The sequence below is a fragment of the Ranitomeya variabilis genome, chromosome 3 (genome assembly GCF_051348905.1).
Source record: "Ranitomeya variabilis isolate aRanVar5 chromosome 3, aRanVar5.hap1, whole genome shotgun sequence".
NCBI classification, from domain to species: Eukaryota; Metazoa; Chordata; class Amphibia; order Anura; family Dendrobatidae; genus Ranitomeya; species Ranitomeya variabilis.
This window is the reverse complement of record NC_135234.1, coordinates 109,929,124-109,951,840: the sequence shown is the minus strand read 5'-3', so window position 1 is coordinate 109,951,840 and position 22,717 is coordinate 109,929,124. Positions and strand designations below refer to the sequence as shown.

Here is a 22,717-nt window from a genome sequence, read left to right as displayed (position 1 = left end):
AGTTTGGTCTGTGGTCCAGTGGGGCCACACCCCCAGACTCCCGCGCCAACCAGTCTTGACGCGAGCGTTACAGAATCCAAGAAAGTCTATCATCAAGAGGAAACACCAGTAGGAGAAGGTATCCAGAGCTGCACTCCAACGAACGGTGATTGGACAGATAGAGTAAATTAAAAGCACCCTTTAATCACCTAGTGATTATCATTGCTGGGACTACATCATATGAGTCCTTGTCTGACCCTGCCCCTTCCTACTGTCTATAGCCATTGTATGTACGGAGCCCGGTGTGGGCAGAGTTCGCTTTCTCACCTGTGCTGCATAGCTAAATCTAGAAACGCCTGCACTTAGTAAATTAAGTGATATATCACTGAATTCAGGGTCTCTTTGCCTACATCATTCTGCTATCAGATGAGGTAGCAAAAGCCTGGTGACAGATTCCCTTGTAAGTCACTCAGGTTTTCCATATCACAAACCAGCCAGCATGTTGACTGATTGCTATGTATACCTGACTAAACTGTCCAGTTTTGTGGACAGGATTGTCCTTCACATCCACTTTGTCTGATTTTACTCTATCCAAATTGGCACTTAGCTCAGACCAGAAGCATAGGGAGTAGTAGCAGTGCATGACATGTATCTAGGGTATTGCCATGTTAATAGGATCTCTGGTGTTAATGATTTGAGAACCTTTTTGACGTAGAAGCATCTTCTCAACCAGTACGCTAGACCTTCTAGTTTACCTGTGCAGTATGTTGAAATCTTTCCAGTTAGGTGGATGTAGTATAGTAAATCTGTTAATCCGCACATGATTCATTGTTTGCCTTTCTGCAGTAGATAATTGTGCACATTAGTCTTCTTATAAGCCCATATTCCCGTGTTATTATACACAAGTCTGCACTAAGGGTTGGGAGAGGTCAGGAGATCACCTGGGAACTGTTTCTCATTGTAGACACTTGAGCTGAGCTTTGGGAGAGTGTGTATCTGCTAACCAGGGTAATATACATTCTCTTTGTGCTATGCTCTCCAAGCCCAGTGAAACCTGATCAATGTTAGACCCTGCTCTCTCTCTATACAGTGCTCCTCATTACTTTCTTCTTGGCTGCCCTCTTGCCATTCTGTCCCTGTACACTTTTCCTCATTACTTTCTTCTTGCCTGCCCTCTTTCCATTCTTTCCCTGTACAGTGCTCCTCATTACTTTCTTATTGCCTGCCCTCTTCCCATTCTGTCCCTGTACAGTGTCCTCATTACTTTATTCTTGCCTGCCCTCTTCCCATTCTGTCTCTGTACAGTGCTTCTCATGACTTTCTTCTTGCCTGCCCTCTTTCCATTCTTTCCCTGTGCAGTGCTCCTCATTACTTTCTTCTTGCCTGCCCTTTGTTCATTCTTTCCCTGTACAGTGCTCATTACTTTTTTCTTGCCTGCCCTCTTTCCATTCTTTCCCTGTGCAGTGCTCCTCATTACTTTCTTCTTGCCTGCCCTCTGTTCATTCTTTCCCTGTACAGTGCTCCTCATTACTTTCTTCTTGCCTGCCCTCTTTCCATTCTTCCCTGTACAGTGCTCCTCATTACTTTATTCTTGCCTGCCCTCTTTCCATTCTGTCCCTGTACAATGCTCATTACTTTTTTCTTGCCTGCCCTCTTTCCATTCTTCCCCTGTACAGTGCTCCTCATTACTTTCTTCTTGCCTGCCCTCTTTCCATTCTTCCCCTGTACAATGCTTATTACTTTCTTCTTGCCTACCCTCTTTCCATTCTGTCCCTGTACAATGCTCATTACTTTCTTCTTGCCTGCCCTCTTTCCATTCTTCCCCTGATAGTGCTCCTCATTACTTTCTTCTTGCCTACCCTCTTTCCATTCTTCCCCTGATAGTGCTCCTCATTACTTTCTTCTTGCCTACCCTCTTTCCATTCTGTCACTGTATAGTGCTCCTCACTTCTTTCATCTTGCCTGCCCTCTTTCCATTCTTTCCCTCTCTTTGCCTCTCCTGTTCTTGATTGTCTATTTCTCTGCCTTTCTTCTTGTCACAGTTGTTGTGTGCAGCTTGTTTACTTTGATAGCCTTTTCTGTGTGACTTGGCGCTGTTTTTTGGCACTGGATGTGTGTGAACCGGAAGTGCTCGGCCCAAAGCGGGCAGCAAGGGCATTCCGAGGGTTAAAGGCAAGGACGTGCAGCTCTATCTCCCAGGAGGCCTGTGCCCCCCACTTCTCATGCATCCGGTGCCTGCTCTGTTCTGATAGCTGTCAGACCTGAGGGGCAGAACAGGATCTTTCCTCGGGGTTATGTCAAGTTCAGTCCTTTTAACTATTAAAACACTATTTGGCTTTGCAGAGTCCATGCTGTTCCCATTACCTCACTGACCAGCCTTCCCACTGTTTATATCATCCCATGTTTTTTTTTCATCTGCACGTTTTTGACAGATTTTAGAGGGCTTGAAGATGAACCCTTCTGACAGGAAAAGATGTGAAGGGGGAACTTTTCATTCTACTGTGGGGAGAGGAATTACATGTCAGTGGTACACAGTGTTCTTAGGAGCTGCCATCACGTGCTCAGTGGCAAGATGTTTTTTGTCAGCGGGCGTTTCCTGGTGTAAAACCTCAACCAAATTGAGGCAGCTTCAGAGATTTGGCACCTGGAGCCTCCGCACTTATTGCTCAGATCTTTCCTTAGAATGAAAGTTTCCATCTTTTGTTACAGTTCCCCGACTGATGCGTTCTTTGGTTCTGATGAACCAGTGTTTGTGTAACTGCTGGTCTCTTCCATTTTCCTCCAACTAAACGAGTTAATCTAATTTTGTGTGTTTGTCATTAACTTGTGTATACAAAATATGTTTCTATTTTCTTTTTCTTTGATTTGAAAGACTTGTCTTGACCTTTTTATTGGAACCTTTTACTCTGTTTTGGGGTTAGCGACGAGCAGATTTATGGGAATGTTGTGGTTTGGGAAATAAGAATTAAATTCTTGGTGCTTACTACCCCTCCCATAAATATATATAATAATATATTTTTTATTAATTGTGTGTATATGAGTATGCTGTATAGTGTGAGTGTATTTCGCCTAGCGTTGCTATCGCCAGGACACAGCGCCGTTCTGTAGCGAACGACCTAGTACTAAGAGCTAGCACCCCAGTGATAGCCACTAAAGCCTCTGATTGGCTTTTACTAGGGGTAAAATGAAAGTGTTCTGCCGCCGAAACCTCGCCTACCTAGCGCTATCATTGCCTGGCTGAAGGTAGGCAGGGTTTGGGCCGGAGGTGGCCATGGTTTCAGCTGCATCAAGTTTATCTTGAGTGTAAGTTCACCTGGAATGATCACATATTTAATAGTGATCTGAAAGAGCCGGCCCTTGTTGGGGAGCAGAGCCAAGTGATCCAGTTCATCAAAATGCTCATCACTACCGTTCTGCTCCACTTCTCAGTGACGTCACTGCTCTGCAGACTCGTCGGGTCACACTGCCGCTCTGCATTACCCAGAAGTGGCTTTTACATTGTAAGTTTATGAAGAGTCAGAATGTAACAGAGAGTGAGTTTGCCTATCAGAAGTGCGCTGATGTCACCGAGGAGAGAAACATAACGGCGCTGGACACTGCAGAAAGTGGCGATAGATGAGTATATTAGTACACTAACACTACACGCTGCACACGCACACATTTAAAGGGAACCTGTCACCCCCCAGGCGTTTTTAACTAAAAGAGCCACCTTGTGCAGCAGTAATGCTGCATTCTGACAAGGTGGCTCTTTTAGTTCTGGGTGCTGTAACTGCCGAAATAATCTGTTTTGTAATTTGTCCTAAATACCTTTCTTCAGTCCTGGAGGCAGGCCTTTCCCCCCTGCTGCAGACGCCACACAGCCATCACTCAGATCTTCTTGGCGCCGGGCGCCGCCTCCTCACCGCTGTTTTGAAATGAGCCGGCACCTGCGCTCTTTTCTCCTGCCTTGGGCAGGCGCAGTGAGCGCTGCCCGTCCTCTGTCCTCATATGCAGTCTCGGTGACTGCGCCTGTGCGGCCGCCCTGCCTTTGAATCCCAGCCCCGAGGTGTCTTCTGATTTATTCTCACTGCGGGGCTGGGATTCACAAGCAGGGCGGCCACACAGGCGCAGTCAGCTAGACTGCATATGAGGACAGAGGACGGGCAGCGCTCACTGCGCCTGCCCAAGGCAGGAGAAAAGAGCGCAGGCGCCGGCTCATTTCAAAACAGGGTTGAGGAGGCGGCGCCCGGCGCCAAGAAGATGTGAGTGATGGCTGTGTGGCGTCTGCAGCAGGGGGGAAAGGCCTGCCTCCAGGACTGAAGAAAGGTATTTGGGACTAATTACAAAACGGAGTATTTCTGCAGTTACAGCACCCAGAACTAAAAGAGCCACCTTGTCAGAATGCAGCATTACTGCTGCACAAGGTGGCTCTTTTAGTTAAAAACGCCTGGAGGGGGTGACAGGTTCCCTTTAATGGAAGCAAATATTCATGGGAATGCTTCTTTAAAACACGTCTGCAAATTGCTGTACACTTTTGGTCATTTCAACCACTGCAAAAACTTTCAAATGTTTCAATGGAAGTAATTTTTTTTTTACAAATGAACCTTCCTGAAGAGGGAGCGTCTGCGCTCTGAGGCCGGGTGCACTCGGTCAGTAATCGGCAGTGCTTTGGACGCAGCACATTTCCGCTGCGTCCAAAGCGCTGCCGACTTTTGAATTCAGTTGATTCCGCATGTGTTCATTATGCTGTAACATCTGGACGCTGAGGATGTACGCAGTGTCCAACCGCAGCGTTTACTGTGGCAACGTACCCTGATAGCTTGCAAATATATTTTTTCCTCGTTCGCAAACAAAGGTGTCACAATAAAAGTATTTACATCGATTTTTCTGGCTAACATGATACCACAGTATAATTTTTTATTTTACATCAATGGAAGTAATCTTAAAAGTTAAAATTTAAGCTGCTTGAAAAACCCTGAACTCTTCCACTGCTTCACCTGAGATTTGTCGCCCAACTCAATATACCGTAATTAAACATTGCAGAGACTGGACACGAAAAAAGGTACTGCAGGAATTTCACATTCAATAAGTACTCCCATCAAATTTTTTATTCTTTTAATCTATTGCAGTCAACATTTATTTATACATGGAACAATTTTTTTTCTACTATATCACTAAACACGTCATTTCTGAAGTGCTTAAGAAGAATAGTACAGTAGTTAAATCCTCGTTCTATAAAATATGAACTAATCAAACAATTAATAGTAGGTTTTTACACTGGCCTTCTATCATCAATGTGTCCCTTCTAGAGGATGAAATGTCATCTTGCCCATAAGCGCTCACTAGCAATGGCCATTTCCTTCTGTGTCAGAGTATGTGCGGCTGTCATGGTGCTCGGCTCCACCTGAGTTATATCTGATTTTTGTTCACTTTTTACAATGTCTGATTTTCTTGGATACACAAAGGATGGCGCTGGACCAGACGGTGCAGAAAAGTCCTTTCTACGTCTTCATATTCACAATCTTTGGAGAGTCCAGTAGCCGTCAGCGCTGATCATATTCACAGGTCTCATAGCCAGTTGTGTCATCCATTGCCGATCTTGTGCCGCCTTCTACCACGTCATGGACGTCACTGTCTTTATTTCCACTACATGGGATGACAGTCCAGTATTGCGGAGTCCCTGTGATGGGTTCTGCTTCCTGTAACCGATATAACAAACTCTCCTCCTCCCCGTAGTCCTGGTTTGTACAATACATGGACTGGATGGTAAAGGCCCCGTCTCACATAGCGAGATCGCTAGCGAGATCGCTGCTGAGTCACAAGTTTTGTGACGCAACAGCGACCTCCATAGCGATCTCGCTATGTGTGACACGTACCAGCGATCAGGCCCCTGCTGCGAGATCGCTGGTCGTGTCGGAATGGCCTGGACCTTTTTTTGGTCGTTGAGGCCCCGCTGACATTGCTGAATCGGTGTGTGTGACACCGATCCAGCGATGTCTTCACTGGTAACCAGGGTAAACATCGGGTTACTAAGCGCAGGGCCGCGCTTAGTAACCCGATGTTTACCCTGGTTACCAGCGTAAATGTAAAAAAAAACAAACAGTACATACTCGCCTTCTGATGTCCGTCAGGTCCCTTGCCGGCTGCTTCCTGCTCTCACTGACTGCCGGCCGTACAGTGAGAAGTGAGAGCACAGCAGTGACGTCACCGCTGCGCTCTGCTCTCAGTGTACGGCCGGATCTCAGTCAGAGCAGGAAGCGGACGGCAAGGGACCTGGACACCGAAAGGCGAGTATGTAGTGTTTGTTTTTTTTGGTAACCAGGGTAAACATCGGGTTACTAAGCGCGGCCCTGCGCTTAGTAACCCGATGTTTACCCTGGTTACCCGGGTGCTGCAGGGGGACTTCGGCATCGTTGAAGACAGTTTCAACGATGCCGAAGTCGTTCCCCTGATCGTTGGTCGCTGGGGAGAGCGGTCTGTGTGACAGCTCCCCAGCGACCACACAGCGACTTACCAACGATCACGGCCAGGTCATATCGCTGGTCGTGATCGTTGGTAAATCGCTTAGTGAGACGGGGCCTTAAGAGTATTTTTCTCCCTACATTTGAGGAGTTGCCTGGGTGATAAGATTTGGTGTGAATACGGTCTGTGGAGGCCCGAGCTGCCGGCCTGTCATCTGCTCTGCAGTCACCGTCTACCCCTGGTCATCCTCAGCCCTAACAAAGCTTCTCCTCTGTCCTCTCCTGCTTCTATGTGGTAACATAATAAAATAATACCGTAATATCTAACAATCATGGATTATTTGGTAAATATAGACCCCACACTGTTAGACCACAGGCTGAACAGATCTGAGATCAAGATTTTTGAACTGACACTGTAATAGTTTTATTTTTTAAAATATGATCCCATCAAGATCCCAGCTTGTGTTTTGGTGCAGAAGTGGCTAGGAGAATAACAGGCACATGTGCAGTTTTTGACATTTTTAAATTAAACGTTTTTTTCGGAAATGTGTTTTAAAGTTTTGCGCTTGCGTTCGCATAGGTAAAATATTATTAAAGATACTCTTGTGACATATCTGGTGAAAGCCTGTACAGTTCTGAGTAGAATTGTGTTTATTTTGTTTCTCTATCTCTTTTCTAGCCTGAGTTATGGGGAGATATGTAAAGGCAGGCAACACCGAAATTCGCACTTTTTCCGAACTTTGAAAATCAATAAAAAAAAAAAAAAAAATATCTAGAATTTTTTTTTCTTCACATTTTGCATTCTCTGACACACTATTACCAAATAACAAAATCTCAAAAGAATTAAAAATATAGTGGTAAAAATCATTGGTTCACTTGACATGGAATGACCCCAAATTGCATAGCACTGTGTACTTACAATTGGTCATTTTGCTCTTCTACCCAGTTAATTCTTCTCTTTTCCATTAGGTCTATGATATCACGTGATTAAAGGAAACCTGTCACCCCCAAAATCGAAGGTGAGCTAAGCCCACCAGCATCAGGGGCTTATCTGCAGCATTCTGTAATGCATTCTGTAATGCTGTAGATAAGCCCCCGATGTATCCTTAAAAGATGAGAAAAAGAGGTTAGATTAAACTCACCCAGGGGCGGTCCCGGTCCGGTTCTGGTCCGATGGGCGTCACGGTCTGGTCCGGGGCCTCCCATCTTACGATGACTTCTTCTTGTCTTCATGCTCCGGCGCAGGCGTACTTTATCTGCCCTGTTGAGGGCAGAGCAAAATACTGCAGTGTGCAGGCGCCGGGAAAGGTCAGAGAGGCCCAGCGCCTGCTCACTGCAGTACTTTGCCCGCAGCGGGACCGCCCCTGGGTGAGTATAATCTAACCTCTTTTTCTCATCTTTCAGGATTCTTCGGGGGCTTATCTAAAGCATTACAGAATGCTGTAGATAAGCCCCTGATGCCGGTGGGCTTAGATCACCTTTGATTTTGGGGGTGACAGGTTCCCTTTAAGAGGAGAAAAAATTTGATGTCGAGTGCTTCTTTAATGACCTCCAGCAATCTGTTATTGATGACCTATTGCACAGACAGGTCATTAATGTGGAAATCATAAACACTCTTTTTCATTTTAGCAATCTAAAAATACAGTAGACATTTATTTTTCAAAATTCTGAGTATGAAATTTGGTTATTAGAGTTGAGAAGATCAGTCAGCCCCTATAATACCACTTTATTCTGTCAAAATCGTGATGGTTGCCAGCAGATACCAAGCACGCATGAAGAAAATCAGTGCCGCTAATGGTGTTGATGGCAGTTATTTGGTGGAGGAAAGTAAGTTTACTTGTCTTAATGGAATCACCCTTTTCCTTTTCATGAAGATTTTTTTTTACTGTGTAAAACTAGCAGAACTACTCTTTTTAAACGGTACATCACCAGTCTTGAGGTTTCACTATATAAAACCTCTCATTGGGCATAAAATGGACGTACCGTACATTCTGGATTATTGTATAGTAATAGAGCCTCATGTAAAATTACTAGTAATGGTGAAAACCTTCCTGAAGGATTAGAAGAGTTGTCCCACAAATTAAAAAAAATATCTCTGGAATATTGAACACCATTATTTTATCCATATGAATGTGAAAATTGAAACATTCTAGTGTAATTTTAATCTCTTTTAATGTCTGTCTGCACATGCTTCTGACTACCGCATAGCATCGGCCTCATCACTGTCCGCTCACTGCGCAGCCTGAGCGGGGGCGAGCAATGAAGCTACTGAGCATGTGCAGCCACCACTCTCAGTGGACCAACGTTCCAGCCAGGGGAGGAACAGTAGGGGGCGCTATTATAGATGAAAATGGCATTTATTTATAACTAAAACTGTTTTTAATGGATTTAAAAATGTTCCTCTTAGTATTTTTGAGGATTAAATTGTGACAAGACTGAAAAGTCTGTCATGTGAAAGTTTCATCTTTGTGACCACATTGGAAAGATCTCCCAATATATACCTCCAATAGACGGTGGCTACTTAGATATACAGTTGGCTACTTTGCAACTAGGCTCCCATTATATAAATCTGTGTACTGCACAGTGTCTTTTTTTATTTATTTATTTTATTATTATTCATTGGAATAATGTACATTTCTACAAAAATAGGCTATAACAACTTATACCAGGCCCACTAAAGTCCAGAAGGGCATTCTTTGCTTTGTTCCAGATGAATTGAGCCCATGGATTTTGGAAACATTTTCTTTCTCATCTGATTTGTCTGTAATGATTATGATCGGTGGGGACAGTTTGCCTTCTTGCCCCCGGAATTCCCATTGCCTGCGTTTGTCTTTGATAATAGTGGATTGATTACGAATCTCCCAAGAAAAGCTGCATAAGTCTGAAAACCGTTGCCATATTTCTAGCTTTTCCTTAAGACTTGCCCTAAAAGTAAAAAAAAAAAAAAAAAGTCCTTTTAAACGGTTAGTCCAAGCATTTCGAGTCATCCCCTATCCTTGACCTGTGGGACGCCCAACGATCCCGAAAATCTGGCTTTAAAATGGAGTGTAGGCGCACGTACTCGGCCACCACTCCATTCCTGCAGAGCATTTCAGAGGACTGTTTTGTGGGATTAGTGGGGTCTTAGTGGTTAAACCCTGTATATAGGTGCCAACCTGCAATGTTAGGAATAACTCTTCACTTGCAAAAAAGTATGAATTTGGGGCAAAGGTCCATATAAAGTCTTCTTCCCAGCTTCCATGATGAGTGCCTGCAGCCAAGTCTTCTGTTAAGTAAAATATCCTGAATCATTATGTAAAACAGGATACTTGATCAAGCTCCAATTGTTTCTGCATTTTTCTTTACTGGGAATCAGTGTTGGATTTTAAGAGTTTCAGGATCTGAATTAAAGGAATGTCGCTGTATTGTATTTAGAATTAATAGTGTTTTTTATTTGCTTGTGTCTTTCACAGGTCAGCCCTCAATGTGTGGATGGTGTTGGCGGACTTCTGTAACACATTGACCAACGTGAACCAGTCCGAAGTCCCACTTTATAAGGACCCCGATGACGACCTCTCTCTCCTGATCCTGGAAGAAGATAGACTTCTTTCTGGATTTGTTCCTCTTCTCGCTGCTCCTCAAGATCCGTGTTACGTAGAGAAAACCTCGGACAAGGTCAGTGAAGAACAAATTGGCTGTCCTCTCTTTTCCCGTATGGCGTTCTTAAAGCTCATCTTGTGCCTCATCCCATTAAATCTCGGGAAGTTTACTCTGAGTAATGAATACAGTGAAGTCGTCGCTGATTGAGAGCGCTAAGGGAAAATATTGACCTTTTCACTGCTGACTTCCAGCTCTATGTCATAAGTAAAAAGGTCAGTGGTTTCCTTTGGGCACTATATAGGAGTTTGCTAGCACGTGTATGCTGTTTATAGTGCATAGCTCTCTGACATGTATGTTGTGTTGTATGTATGTGGGGCTTAAGTGCTGCTATACAGTCTCAAGCTGTGTCCGCGCTCTGGCTCGCTGAACGTCCCATCACTTCCTCACGAGCAGCTTGTATTGGCAGCGTTCTCACTTAGCTCCAAATGGTTTGCATCATGCATACCCCCCTCCCCTCCGCTCACCCTCTTCATCCACCACAGAACTCTCATCCAGGATATCTGCCAGGGCTCTTTTTTTTTGTCCTTTTTTTTTTTCTAAGAGGAAAGTGATAAATAGCTGACTAGAGAGAAGTAGAAACTGTGTGTGAACTCCTTTTTTTTTCCCTTATAAAAAAAATCCATTTATTCCCTTATGTGTCGGCGCTGACTGAAACGGTTGCTTTGCTGGCGCGATCAGTAATCACTGGCCCGGCTGGGCTGGCATGGACTGTTTTCTGTTAAGATAAACACATTTTGGGGTGAGCGAACCCATCAGGTCTTTGTAGAAAATAGCGTCTCTCAGCACATGCCAAGCCTTATTACATTTACACATGTGAACTCTCTCCGTACCTTTCAAGAAGGACTGACCGCATCACAGGGCTAGGAAATTAATATAAAGCGTCTTCCTATCTGTAGTACAATTTATGGTATTTATTGGAACGGTAAGCCCAAAGCGTCTTTCACATGGGTGTATTGGGACCCCATTTTGTGCAAAGCCAGAGGTGCATATCCAACGAAAAACCATTCTGCTATCAGATTATTCTTCCATTCAAGCTTTGCTTATTCAGGCGAATATCTCATGACATAGGGCACCCGAACTAGCCAGTAGGGACACACGGGATAGACAGCTTCGTACAAGACAGCGGTATGGCCGCCATATACCGTGTATTCAGTGCTGTACTGTGCACGATCCCTATATTTCCTAACACATTAAAGACCCCCATATACATTAGTTTTCCGTTGGCTTAACCCACAGATATCGATGAGTTTGACGGGTGGTTGAACATTAATGGGGTCTCCTGACTGTCCCTCAGTATATGATGTTCGGGGACAGAACGATCCGCCACGTCCAGTTTCATACTACTGATCCTTTTGTTCTCCAAGCCCACCAGAGAGGTCTTCTTTAATGGGAGAAATGAGGGCGATAGCTGCCAGCCGAACAGCTACGTAATGTGTATTGGGGGGGATGTATTTAGACATAAATGCTCTTCTGGAGGTTCCTGGAAATGTCAGGTCACGTGAAGGATTTTTTGGAGCTTCCTATAATTTAATTAACAGCGGTAGCTTAAAGTGAACAAAAGAGGTGTTACTTGGGCAGCAAAAAATAGAAGGGTTTTAATTCTCATGAAAATAATGCCAGACTTCTAAGAAGTTTAGTAATTCAGAGTAACATTAATTGCTGTGAAACTTGGCAGATGAACTGGGAATCAATACTTAGATGGAAGTATGGGAGGTAACTCTGTAATTATAAAGTTGAAAGATTGTGGGCAAGTTCCGACGTTATCTTCAGGCTCCCTGGATTGGTGTAGGGCGGAAAATGAAGCAAATCAGCTGCTTCTTATTTTACAAGCACGGTAAAATGTTTCCAGAAATCAATCAGTGTCATTTTTCAGGTCAGGTGATCTTTTTTAGGCAAGAATCACACGGCCGTTGATTATCTTGGATGAGAAGATAGAGGAAAAAAATTCTCAGCCTTCTCCACTGGTTGTGTTCGGCAATAGGACCATACTCGCATGTCATCCGAGTGTAGTTGGATGATTTCCGCGGACTCGTTGACTTAGACGGATGAGTGTGATCCAGATAGCTGATCAAACTCGGGAAAAAATCGGACATGTGCATCACCATAGACTAACACTGGTCCGAGTGTGGTCCATTTGGACCGATGATACGGTGGTGTAACCGAGCCCTTATAAAGTTATCAGGACAACCCTAATGTGTAATTTGCTGATTTCCAGCCTTTCTAGGTACATTGGAAAATTCAGTGACATCATCAGGATTGTGGGCTGCATCTGGAGACCTCAATAGATCTGGTTTCATATCTCCGTTTTCTGTCACCGGGGTTAATGTGGAAGCATCACTAGGCTGTATTTTTTTTCCGTTTCCTCCGGAGCAGCATTGCGTTGTATTGTAGCTGAGCCTAATACTCGCTTGTTAAAGTCAATATTTTGTTTTGAGAAAAAAAAGAAAAGGAGCAAAGCTGCAGAAGGATCTCCCCGAGGCAGCGTCTGACCGAGCAAACTGCTCAACTGCTGCTCCAATCTGTTTTTTTCATTCTCAACTTTTCTTGGCTGTGGAGTGAGATTAAGGGGAATACTCTTTCCCCAGATAACCATCCGTTCAGGACTGGGAGCGTGTGGATTAAAACCAGACGTTGTGTGATTAATACCTCAGCTTATGGGGTGAGACACTACTTCCTAAAAGCAAAAGGAGGGAAGAATCGGGGGAAATGCCAGAGGGCAAAGTGCGCATGATTTTCCTCCATTGGTACTGTAATATATTCGGTTGTACTATGCATCTTGGTACTAATTCATTGTTATTTCTTCACCAATATAATCCCTTGGAATTCTTTTATGTAACAAACGAAATTAGCTTATACTGAGCTAAAGTCTTGAAACTGGGTTAGTTCTGCACAAGCAAAAATCTTCTGCCAGTATGTTACATGCATGAGCAATGGGGACTGTTTGCAAGAGCAGAAGCCATGGCATCCATTCCAGCTTTGTCCTTTGGCTCTCGTTGCCTTTTTTCAGCAGAAGTTGCACCCCTTAGGCCATTTGCTGTAGATTGTTTTTAAATGTGCACCGTGCATAATCTATTTTAATTAGCACAGAGATTGGAGCAAATGTCTATAACCGCGCTTCTCGCCTGATTCTTGTATTAGGTAAAATGCAACCAAACAGAAGAAAACCTGGTCAAGCTCCCAAAAATGCTGGAGTTCCATCCAAAACGGAAATGGTCCAAATCTCATTCATTGCAATTATTGTAAAACCCTCTGGTTTCTGTGTATTCTGTATAGAGGGTATCTGAGGAGGGTAAGACTTACACCAAATGGTGAAGATGACTTTATGTTGTTAGCAAATAATTGTTATTATGAAGGCTACCCCTTTGATTGGGTCACCAACTTCTCCAGTGACACAGCCATTAACTGGGTGAGGTCAGCCCTCGGGGGATACCTATTTATCTGGGGGATAAAGTGTGCTGATTAGTGATGAGCGAACATCCTCGACTAAGGTGTTACCCGAGCGTGACTTCGGCGTGCTCGAGTAATATGTCCGAGTCCCCGCGGCTGCATGTCTCTCTGCCGCTCAACAGCCGCAAGACATTATATAATTTTAGTTAATAAAAATGATTTAAAACCATGAAATCTTAATGGAATTTAAGAAGTCTGAAATGTAATTAAAAAAAAAAAATGCAAACAATGATATATCTGTATTTAGTAAAAAACAAAACATTGTTTTGGATACTTAAAAAGTAACCATTCTTTTATTATAATTATTATTTTCTCAATAGTACACATGAAAATAAGCAACTTAGTGATATATCTTTTCTGAGAAATCTGCTTCGTTTTCCTCTTATATTGATCTTTCCTTATTAATTCATGGGTAAAATCTATAAAGTATGTAAGCAGTAAAATAGATTTCCACATTAGTGACCGAGGCATGGAGGCGAAAGCAAGAGACAGACAGACATTCAACTACAACTTCAATAAAACGCTGTAAGCACTAACTGTCTCTTTAATGGGAAAATATGTATTCACTTACAGATTTTACCTATCATATGAGACTTCAGAGTATGAATGGTCAGTCCAGGGAGTGAAAGAAGAGGATTTCTCTAAAAAATATATTTACAACTTTGTTTTTTTATTTCTACGTGTACTATTGATTTATGAAATATTTCAAACAACTGTTATGCCTTAAAAACCACACGTCTATGTCCGTAATGAAGATTTAAAACTTGAACAGTGTAAAAGATTTATAAAAACAAAAAAGTGAAAAATGTACTTTCTCTTACATATGTAAGGGTAATTATGCAAGTGAGAGTCAATTTTAAATACTGCCGAAGAGCAGAAAAAATATTTCTACTATAAAACAAGATCTCATACAGCACGTCAATGGGAAAAAAAAGTTACTGTATATTCTCGTGTTAAAGCCAAGTTTTAATTGTGTTTAAGCCCCCCCCCCCCCCCCCCCCCCCCGGCTTAAACACAATCCATCGTCCCAGAAGATGGAGGGGGAGACAGGAGGCAGAAGCCTGTGCCCGCTGCTAAAAAGAAATGAATATTCACTGCACTTGCAGTGAACCTTCATTTATCTTATAGGGCACGCACAGTGTCAGCAGCAGTCGCCGGCCTCAAAGCAGCTGCCGGGCTATCACGGGTGCCTGTCCATTAAGGTAATGAATATTCACCTCTCTCCACTCCCATAGGTGTGGAGAGAGATGAATATTCATTACCTTAATGAGCGAGGACATGTGACACTCGGCCGCAGGAGCTGCTGGCACCATAATGAGATGCTGCGAGGGCGTGCAGGGAAGGTAAGTAGGATGTTTTTTTTTGTTTTTTATGCTTTTCTCATGGGGGCAACGCATGCAAGGATAGAGATGAGAAACCATGTATACAAGGGTGGGAATAAGGAGCCATGCAGACAAGGATGGGGATAAGGAGCCATACATACAAGGATGCGGATGAGGAACCAGCATACCGGGATGGGAAGCCATGCATACCAGTATAGGGATTAGGGAACAATGCATTTCCGGCTTATACTCAAGTCAATCAGTTTTCCCAGTTTTTCGAGGCAAAATTAGGTGCCTAGGCTTATACTCTAGTATATACGGTATGTCTGCTGAATATCAGAGAGGCTTCCTCTAAGTAAAAATAATAAACTCTGCTGTTACTCTCCCTTGATGTCATGCCTATAGCGCATGTGACCGCTGCAGTCAATCACTGGGCTCAGAAGTCTCTACATCAGGATCACAACTGAGCCTACCTCGGCATCACCGCTGCAGGCTGTCAGCAAAGTCTGAAGCAGCGGTGGAGTGGCGTCGCTGGAGCGGGGGAAGGGGAGTACTGCTGAGTTTATTATTTCCATGTAAAGCATAGCCCATAGGCATAAAAACGTATTCCTCGAAAATCCTTTATACATGTATATAATGTTGCGTCCTCAGAGGATGGAATTAGTGGGTTCATTAATCTGTTGATCTCTCATAGGTAAGACACTTAGCGATGACACAATAGACCACTTTCTGTACAATACTCTCTGTTGTCTCCTTCTCTTAGTAATTTTTTTGGCCACAATAATTATTTCAATTAATATGAAGCCCTTAAACGTGAAGGGCTGGTCCGCCGACAGCTTATTTGAGCAGCAGCCAATATTGGTATGTGGTTTCCAGATGAGTTACTGTACGGAGTGAATCGGTACATTTTGATGTCTGATTCCTTTATCGTACCCACTCTTCCCTTAGGAAATAAGGACCTGTCTGTGCAGGTGCGAGGCTGCTTGAAGCCACATGAGCCCTGTAGAACGCTTGAGGAGAAGCCACAGATGACAGCGGAGGAGTGTGAAGTGGAATGTGTAGTAGGCCTGAGAGCACAGCACTATCAGCCTCTGTCACAACCGCCGGCTGGGGCTCGGCCCGTGCATCCATCAGATCCAGCTCTGGAGATTCTTCTTCAGCGTTCTTATTCTGACAAGTTCCAACAGAGACCACTCTGCACCCACCTCTCTGCTTTCCTCCTTTCAACCTGCTGGAATCAGCACCTGTGGTAATCTCACCTTGCAAGCAAATGCAGTCCTAAGGGGCCTCCGATAAACACCGCATATTTTACAGTGGTGGCTCATCATTCCTCTGTCAAATATATTCTGTTTGGCAAAACGAAATAATGGGAGCTGTATGATACTTTAATATTTATCCAAAACAATATTGTAAGAGGTCATTGTGCAGATGTTCTGTAATCACGGTAAACGGTTGCAGACCTTATCTTGGTAGACGTGCAGCAGATTTCTCAGATATCCAATGCTCTGAAGACGTAATCTGTTTCAATCTGTAGTACAGGAAACAACAAAAAATGCTTTAATCGTTGTACTTTGTATATTAGGTTTCTTTTTTTATATATATATATATATATATATATATATATATATATATATATATATATATATATACGGTATATATATATATTATTCAAGTTTTGATACGGCCACACAAATAAGCTAAGCAGCGGCCTGAATGCAACCGACCTAGACCTAACCATCAACCTGCCAGACTATACTGGTAGATGGCTAAATAAAGTACTGTAGTGGTGTTCAGCCTATCAGGCCATACCAGTATAGATTCAGTGGATGACAAACGAAACAAAATCACTCCAGAGGGTAAGTGGAGGCCTTTGTTGTCTCTAACTTGTTGTCCACTGCCTGTTGTCAAGTGTAATCCATCTCTAATAGCAGAGATGCAATGATGGATTGCATGATGTGGGAGTGCGTCCTTGTCTCATACAGGGATAACAGGGCGATGGGTTTTCAGTTTAGTGCAGACAAGACTCTAGACAATGGTAGGAAGCAGTGCTTTCTGGGAAGTAAGAGAAAGGATGTTCCTTTACTTATGGTGCTGGCAGGACGATGATGAAGCTCCACCCACTTAACCATAGTGTATAGCACGTTACACAAAATGGATATGCTAGACTGCTATGTGCATGAAAAGCAGTATATCTTTTGGGGTGTACGGGCAGCCAAACCCTGAAGGTTTTACATTAAAGGACAGGTGTGCTTTAGCTTTCACCCAAACTATTGAGTGAGCGGAGTTGGTGACTGGGCACGGGATTTTTTTTCTTGAGCTTTGCATGTTGGCAGCAATCTTTGTAAGTTCTTCGAGGAACAAGTTTTCCTTATCTGCATAGATGAGAAATCTAGAGGAGAGAAGTTTACAGGTAATTCCCGGCCTTGGGGCATGACAGAAGCCGTCTGACTGACAGCTTCCCTTATTAATGTCCGCTGTCGCTGGTGCGCTGCCAGTTTGTGCTGGCAGCCTTCCAATGTACAGTCGCTTTCTCAGCCAGGTGCAAAGCGTCTTTGCCTCTTCTTGTAGGACGCCTGCAGGGTTGCCCTCAGCCATTACCAGGGATGCTGTACTGTCTGTGCTGAATAAGAGGCAGTATATGGAAGCTCTGGCTGCTGTGCGCATACAATTCTCAGTTCTTTTTAAGCCTCACGCCCTGACAGAGGTGATACTAAAAGGTGCCATACTGTAGTTCTCCATTGTATGTCATCATTCATTTGTTTGCTGGGTGGGCAAAAAAATGTGTAATTGTGGTCCGAGCCCTCCTGTAATGCTCCTGGGTTTTGGGATTCAGCATGGACTCTTAGGTCAGCTCTTCTTACACTGGCAGAAGCCGGTCTCAATCTGTTACCGACCACAAACAACGCGGCTTGCCAACACCAGGCCCTCTTCTCAGCACCCTCATTACCGGCCCAGACTCAAAGGCATCACTCCTTTATTAGGCAGGGAAACTTTAGAGCACTGACTTTGATGTTTGCTGATTAAACATTTTAGAATGAAGACGTTTAGTCAGCTCCAGTAATCGTATTCCTGCTCTCCTATGGTCTCCTGTCACTTTGTAGCCAATGCAAACCACTTTTGCTCCATGCTGTGACCAGCATTTTACCAGCCAGATAATCCTTTTTCACTTTTCAAGCATTTGTTGGGTCTGTGCCTCAGATTGATGCAAGTACCAGATCCATAGAATCTAACCACATAGGGGCATTTTAAAGTAATAGCCAATATGGCGATTAATTACGTTTAAGGGGTTGTCCAGTCTAAAATAATAAGTTTGCAGTCACTCTGTGTGATTGCAGACTTATGAAGCCCCCCCAGTACATGCACTGGGTGCTGCGGGGAGTCGCCGGTCTCTGCGCCGGGAACAGGGTGATATATGCAATATGCACGCTCCCGGGAAGAACCCATGTAGTGGGTGAGGTCTGACTCCATACAAGTGTATAGACCGAGGCCGCACCCAGCTAGATGGGCTCTGCCCCCCGCGAGTGTGCTTATTGCATGGAACTGAATGAAGACTTGTTTTTTTTTTGCATTGACTGCTGTATTTTTTTTATGATTTTGAGATCCATATGACTCTTTGATATTTTTATTCCTTTTCTTACGGCGGTTTAAAAAAAAAGCAAAAAAACACCGCAAATCTGCCATGATTTTTTCCTGTTTCTTCAATCACTATAATGGATTAAAAATATATATTTTTTATTATTGTGGAAAATTATTCACATGGATAGACCAAATATATTATTTTTTGTAATTATTTTTAAGGTTTTGACATTTCCATTACTTGAGAAAGAGGAACCATTTTAAACTTTTATTTGTTGGATTTTGCATGTGTAGTTGTTGTTTTTGTTTTTTAAATGATTTCTTACTCATTTCAGGTGAATTGAGCTTCCGATAGGTTTATCTTTTGTAACAGGGGTGGGGAACCTCAGGCCCCAGGGCCATTTACGTCCCTTGATGACCTTTTAACAGGCCCCTGCGCAGATTCTCGGGGACCGCATTCTTGGGCAGGGTGGTGTATTTTGATTTCAACCAGCTCAGTAATTTCTTCTTGCCCCGTTAGCACACATATGCAGTGTTCACTACTGAACACTGAAGGGCATGCAATGAAAGATTACGTCCTGACACCAGTGCCACAGTCAGGATGTACTTTGTGGGCTGAGTTTGTACGGCCCCCGAAGGATGGTATAAATGGCCCTTGGCAGAAAAAAAATTCCCCACCCCTGTTTTATACAATACACAGCAATACTATAGTATTGTGGTATATTGTATTACTGTCAATCTACAATGGTGCCCAAGCACAGGTCGACTTATTTGTGAGCATTGGCTGTGAAATGCAGCTGATATCCGCATCTATGGGTATTGATGACATATTTACACTATACATGCACACCACAATTCACCAAGAGGTTAAAGTGAACATGTCACCAGGATTTTGCTAAGTAAACTACAGAAACTGTCAGGTTGCTGCTGTTATATTGATTAAAATGATACCTGGGGTGATGAAATACATCTTGTAGTTCTTGTGTAATCAGTGTTAGTGTCACTTTAACTGAAAACTTCTAACACTGACTACACAAGAACCACAAGATGGATTTCATCAACTCGGGTGTCATTTTAATCAGTATAATTTTGGCAACATGTTTTACTGAAAACTTGTGTCAGCAGGATTGTTCTCAGTAGCTTACAGACACTGTCAGGTCGGCACCGTTATACTGATTACACTGACACCTTGTGATTAAGGGTATGTGCACACGTCCGGATTTCTTGCAGAAATTTCCTGAAGAAAACCGGAAATTTTCTGCAAGAAATCCGCATTTTTTTTTGCGGTTTTTTTTTGCGTTTTTTTCGAGGTTTTTTTAGCATTCTGCAAGCGTAATTAGCTTGCAGAATGCTAAAGTTTTCCAAGCGATCTGTAGCATTGCTTGGAAAACTGACTGACAAGTTGGTCACACTTGTCAAACATACTGTTTGACAAGTGTGACCAACTTTTTACTATAGATGCTGCTTATGCAGCATCTATAGTAAAAGATAGAATGTTTAAAAATAATAAAAAAAATTAAAAAAATGGTTATACTCACCCTCTGCAGACAGCCAATCTCCTCAGCGGCGTCCGTTCCTATAGATGCCGGTGTGGTTCAGGACCTTCGATGACGTCGCGGCTTGTGATTGGTCGCGTGAGTCACATGAGCGGTCACGCGACCAATCACAAGACAGCGACGTCATCACAGGTCCTGAACCACACCATCTATAGGAACGGAACAGAGAGCATGCACGGGAGAGGCAGGAACACTTCGGGGGCCATCAGAGGGTGAGTATATGACTATTTTTTACTTTAATTCTTTTTTTTTTTTACCAATTATATGGTGCCCAGTCCGTGGAGGAGAGTCTCCTCTCCTCCACCCTGGGTACCAACCGCACATAATCTGCTTATGGCTATGCCCACCATGCGGGAAGTAAGCAGATCAATGCACTCCTAGGTGTGCGGAATCCCCGCAATTCCGCATTTTTAATGAACATGTTGCTTTTTTTTCCGCGATGCGATTTTTTCGTGGAAAAAAATGCAACATTTGCACAAAAAATGCGGAATACCCTGTAAATAATAGGAGGCATATGTAAGCGTTTTTTTCGCGTTTTTATCACGTTTTTATAGCGAAAAAAACGCGGAAAAAACGTGAAAAATCCTGAATGTGTGCACATGGCCTAAATTCTTCTTGTGGTTGTTGTGTAATCTGTACTTGTAGTTTTGTGTTAATGATATTCTCGTGCCCTGGGGCGGCCTGTGGGGGGGGGGGGTCTTCATGTGGTACTCTGCTTACATATTCATCTGTATGGCTTCTGACAGATCACTGATCCCTCACTGACCTGCCCCTTGTTTTACATATTGAATATAATATGGTTTGAAAAAAAAATCTTGTTTTCTACTTGACCACAATTGTGTCTTGCTGTAGTACAAGCAGTGACAGACATATATGCCCAGCGTTCAGGCTACAACATACACAATTCTTGAAACTTGGGACTGTAGCTCCTTGAAAGTGTTTAATGTCTTGTGTATGTTTTGTACGTCCTTGAATTTGGCTTGATTTGTCAGTTTTCTGCAGATAAGTATCTCATTTGTATTGCCCACAGAAGATAATCTGTGCCAGAGGAGTTTATTAGCATCTTCTATCCCACTGACCATTGAGGACACATGTACAGCTGTGTGTATATGGTGGAATTGGAAGAAATAACTGTCAGCCCAAACTAACATAAATCAGTAAAACTGATTTTTCCCCAATTTCTTTTGTCTTGCACCTTCCTTCCTCTTTACTCATCATAATACAGTGTATCACTTTTTACTGCAGTGTATCTTCAATTTGCATATGAAAGAGTAACTAAGCTTTAATTTAACTATCCTTCAGGCATTTCAAAGTAATGAATTTGCATTATGAATAATTTTTATTAAGCTTCTTTCTCTCCTAAACACTATGCTGCAGTGCTGTGTCAACGCTCAGTTTATACTTCTTTAGAAGCTCCTTTGAACTGCTGCTTAGCAAGATTCAAACGCTATTTCCAAACATTCTGTGTATGGGACTTTCCTTGTATGAGCCTCTCTGCTCCCCTCTCTTTACTGAGACAGGGGGAATTCCAATAGTTTGATTGTTTGGCTATAGTGTATGGATCTTGCAGAGCAGCAGTTCAAAGGAGCTACTATAGGAGGATAAGCTGGACATTGAAAAATAACTGCAGAATAGTGTTTGGGAGCGAAAGAAGCAAAATAAGGTATTGAAATATATTTAAAGCAAAATCTTAGAGGTTGTCCACTACTTTACCATTGATGACCTATCCTGAGTTCATCACCCCATTCAAATCAATATGGGGCGTGTATGCAGTACACAGCTGTGGCCACCATCCTTAGACAGAGCAGCTCTGTAACTGATCTCTTCTGGCCGCCACCGAGAAAAGATGTTGAGCTGTGTATAACCTGCCCACACCACTAATTGGCCGCTTTCTCTGTACACTGTGGATGGACTAGGAGGCATGAGGAAGTTTGTCCTCTAGTGATAATCTGCTGATAAAACACAACCTAGTAAGGGACACATCACTAAAATCAGAATCTCTTCCCCTATATCATGGTGTTCTCAGATGATGTAGCGAAAACCTGGTGACAGATTCTCCTTTAAAAGAATAATTTTAAGCATCTTTTTTTGGTACTCTCAGTGGTTCTGATAGTTCTCCTGAAAAAGCATGAATAGACTGAGCGTTGCCTTTTTTTGTCAATAGGATGTGTCCTTGCATCTTCTTACACTGTGCACCCCGTGCTGACAATGTCAGCATTTGTTGCTGCACACATATTGATAAGGAAAAAAGTAACAACCATTAGTACATTTTTACCTTAAGTAATCTTAATGGAAACCAGTGACCTCGTCATAGGGTTTATCTACAGGTCAATGGTGATGAAGCCCGTGGAAACCTGGTGACTGGGAGAAAAATTAATCTTTAGTATCTCTGCCACCGCTCACTTCCAGTATTGGAACTCTAAGGCTGTGTGCACACGTAGCAGATTTTTCGCGGTTTTTCACTATAAAAACGCTATAAAACCGCAAAAAAACGCTCACATTAAGCATCTTATTTAATAGAATGCAATCCGCATTTCTTGTGCACATGCTGCATTGTTTTCCTGAGAGGAATCGCATTCCAGAAAAAAACGCAGCATGTTCATTAGGCTAAGTGCACACGTTGCAGAATTGCCGCGGAAATTTCCGCGGCAATTCTGCACCTCCTGCCACGGGTATATTGCATGCGGAATTGGCATGCATATTGCCGCTAAAAACTAGCATTTTGCAAGCATAATTAGCTTGCTGAATGCTAGCACTT

General features: G+C 43.1%; 1 protein-coding gene across 3 annotated transcripts in view; it reads left to right on the top strand.

Moving 5' to 3' along the window:
• Positions 1 to 22,717, top strand: part of SMG6 (SMG6 nonsense mediated mRNA decay factor) — a 296,441-nt gene that overhangs the window by 163,699 nt on the left and 110,025 nt on the right. For all 3 annotated transcript variants that reach the window (XM_077294490.1, XM_077294489.1, XM_077294491.1), the window contains exon 13: positions 9,872 to 10,073. In XM_077294490.1, the coding sequence (XP_077150605.1) occupies positions 9,872 to 10,073 (202 nt within the window). The remainder of the gene's footprint in view (positions 1 to 9,871; positions 10,074 to 22,717) is intronic.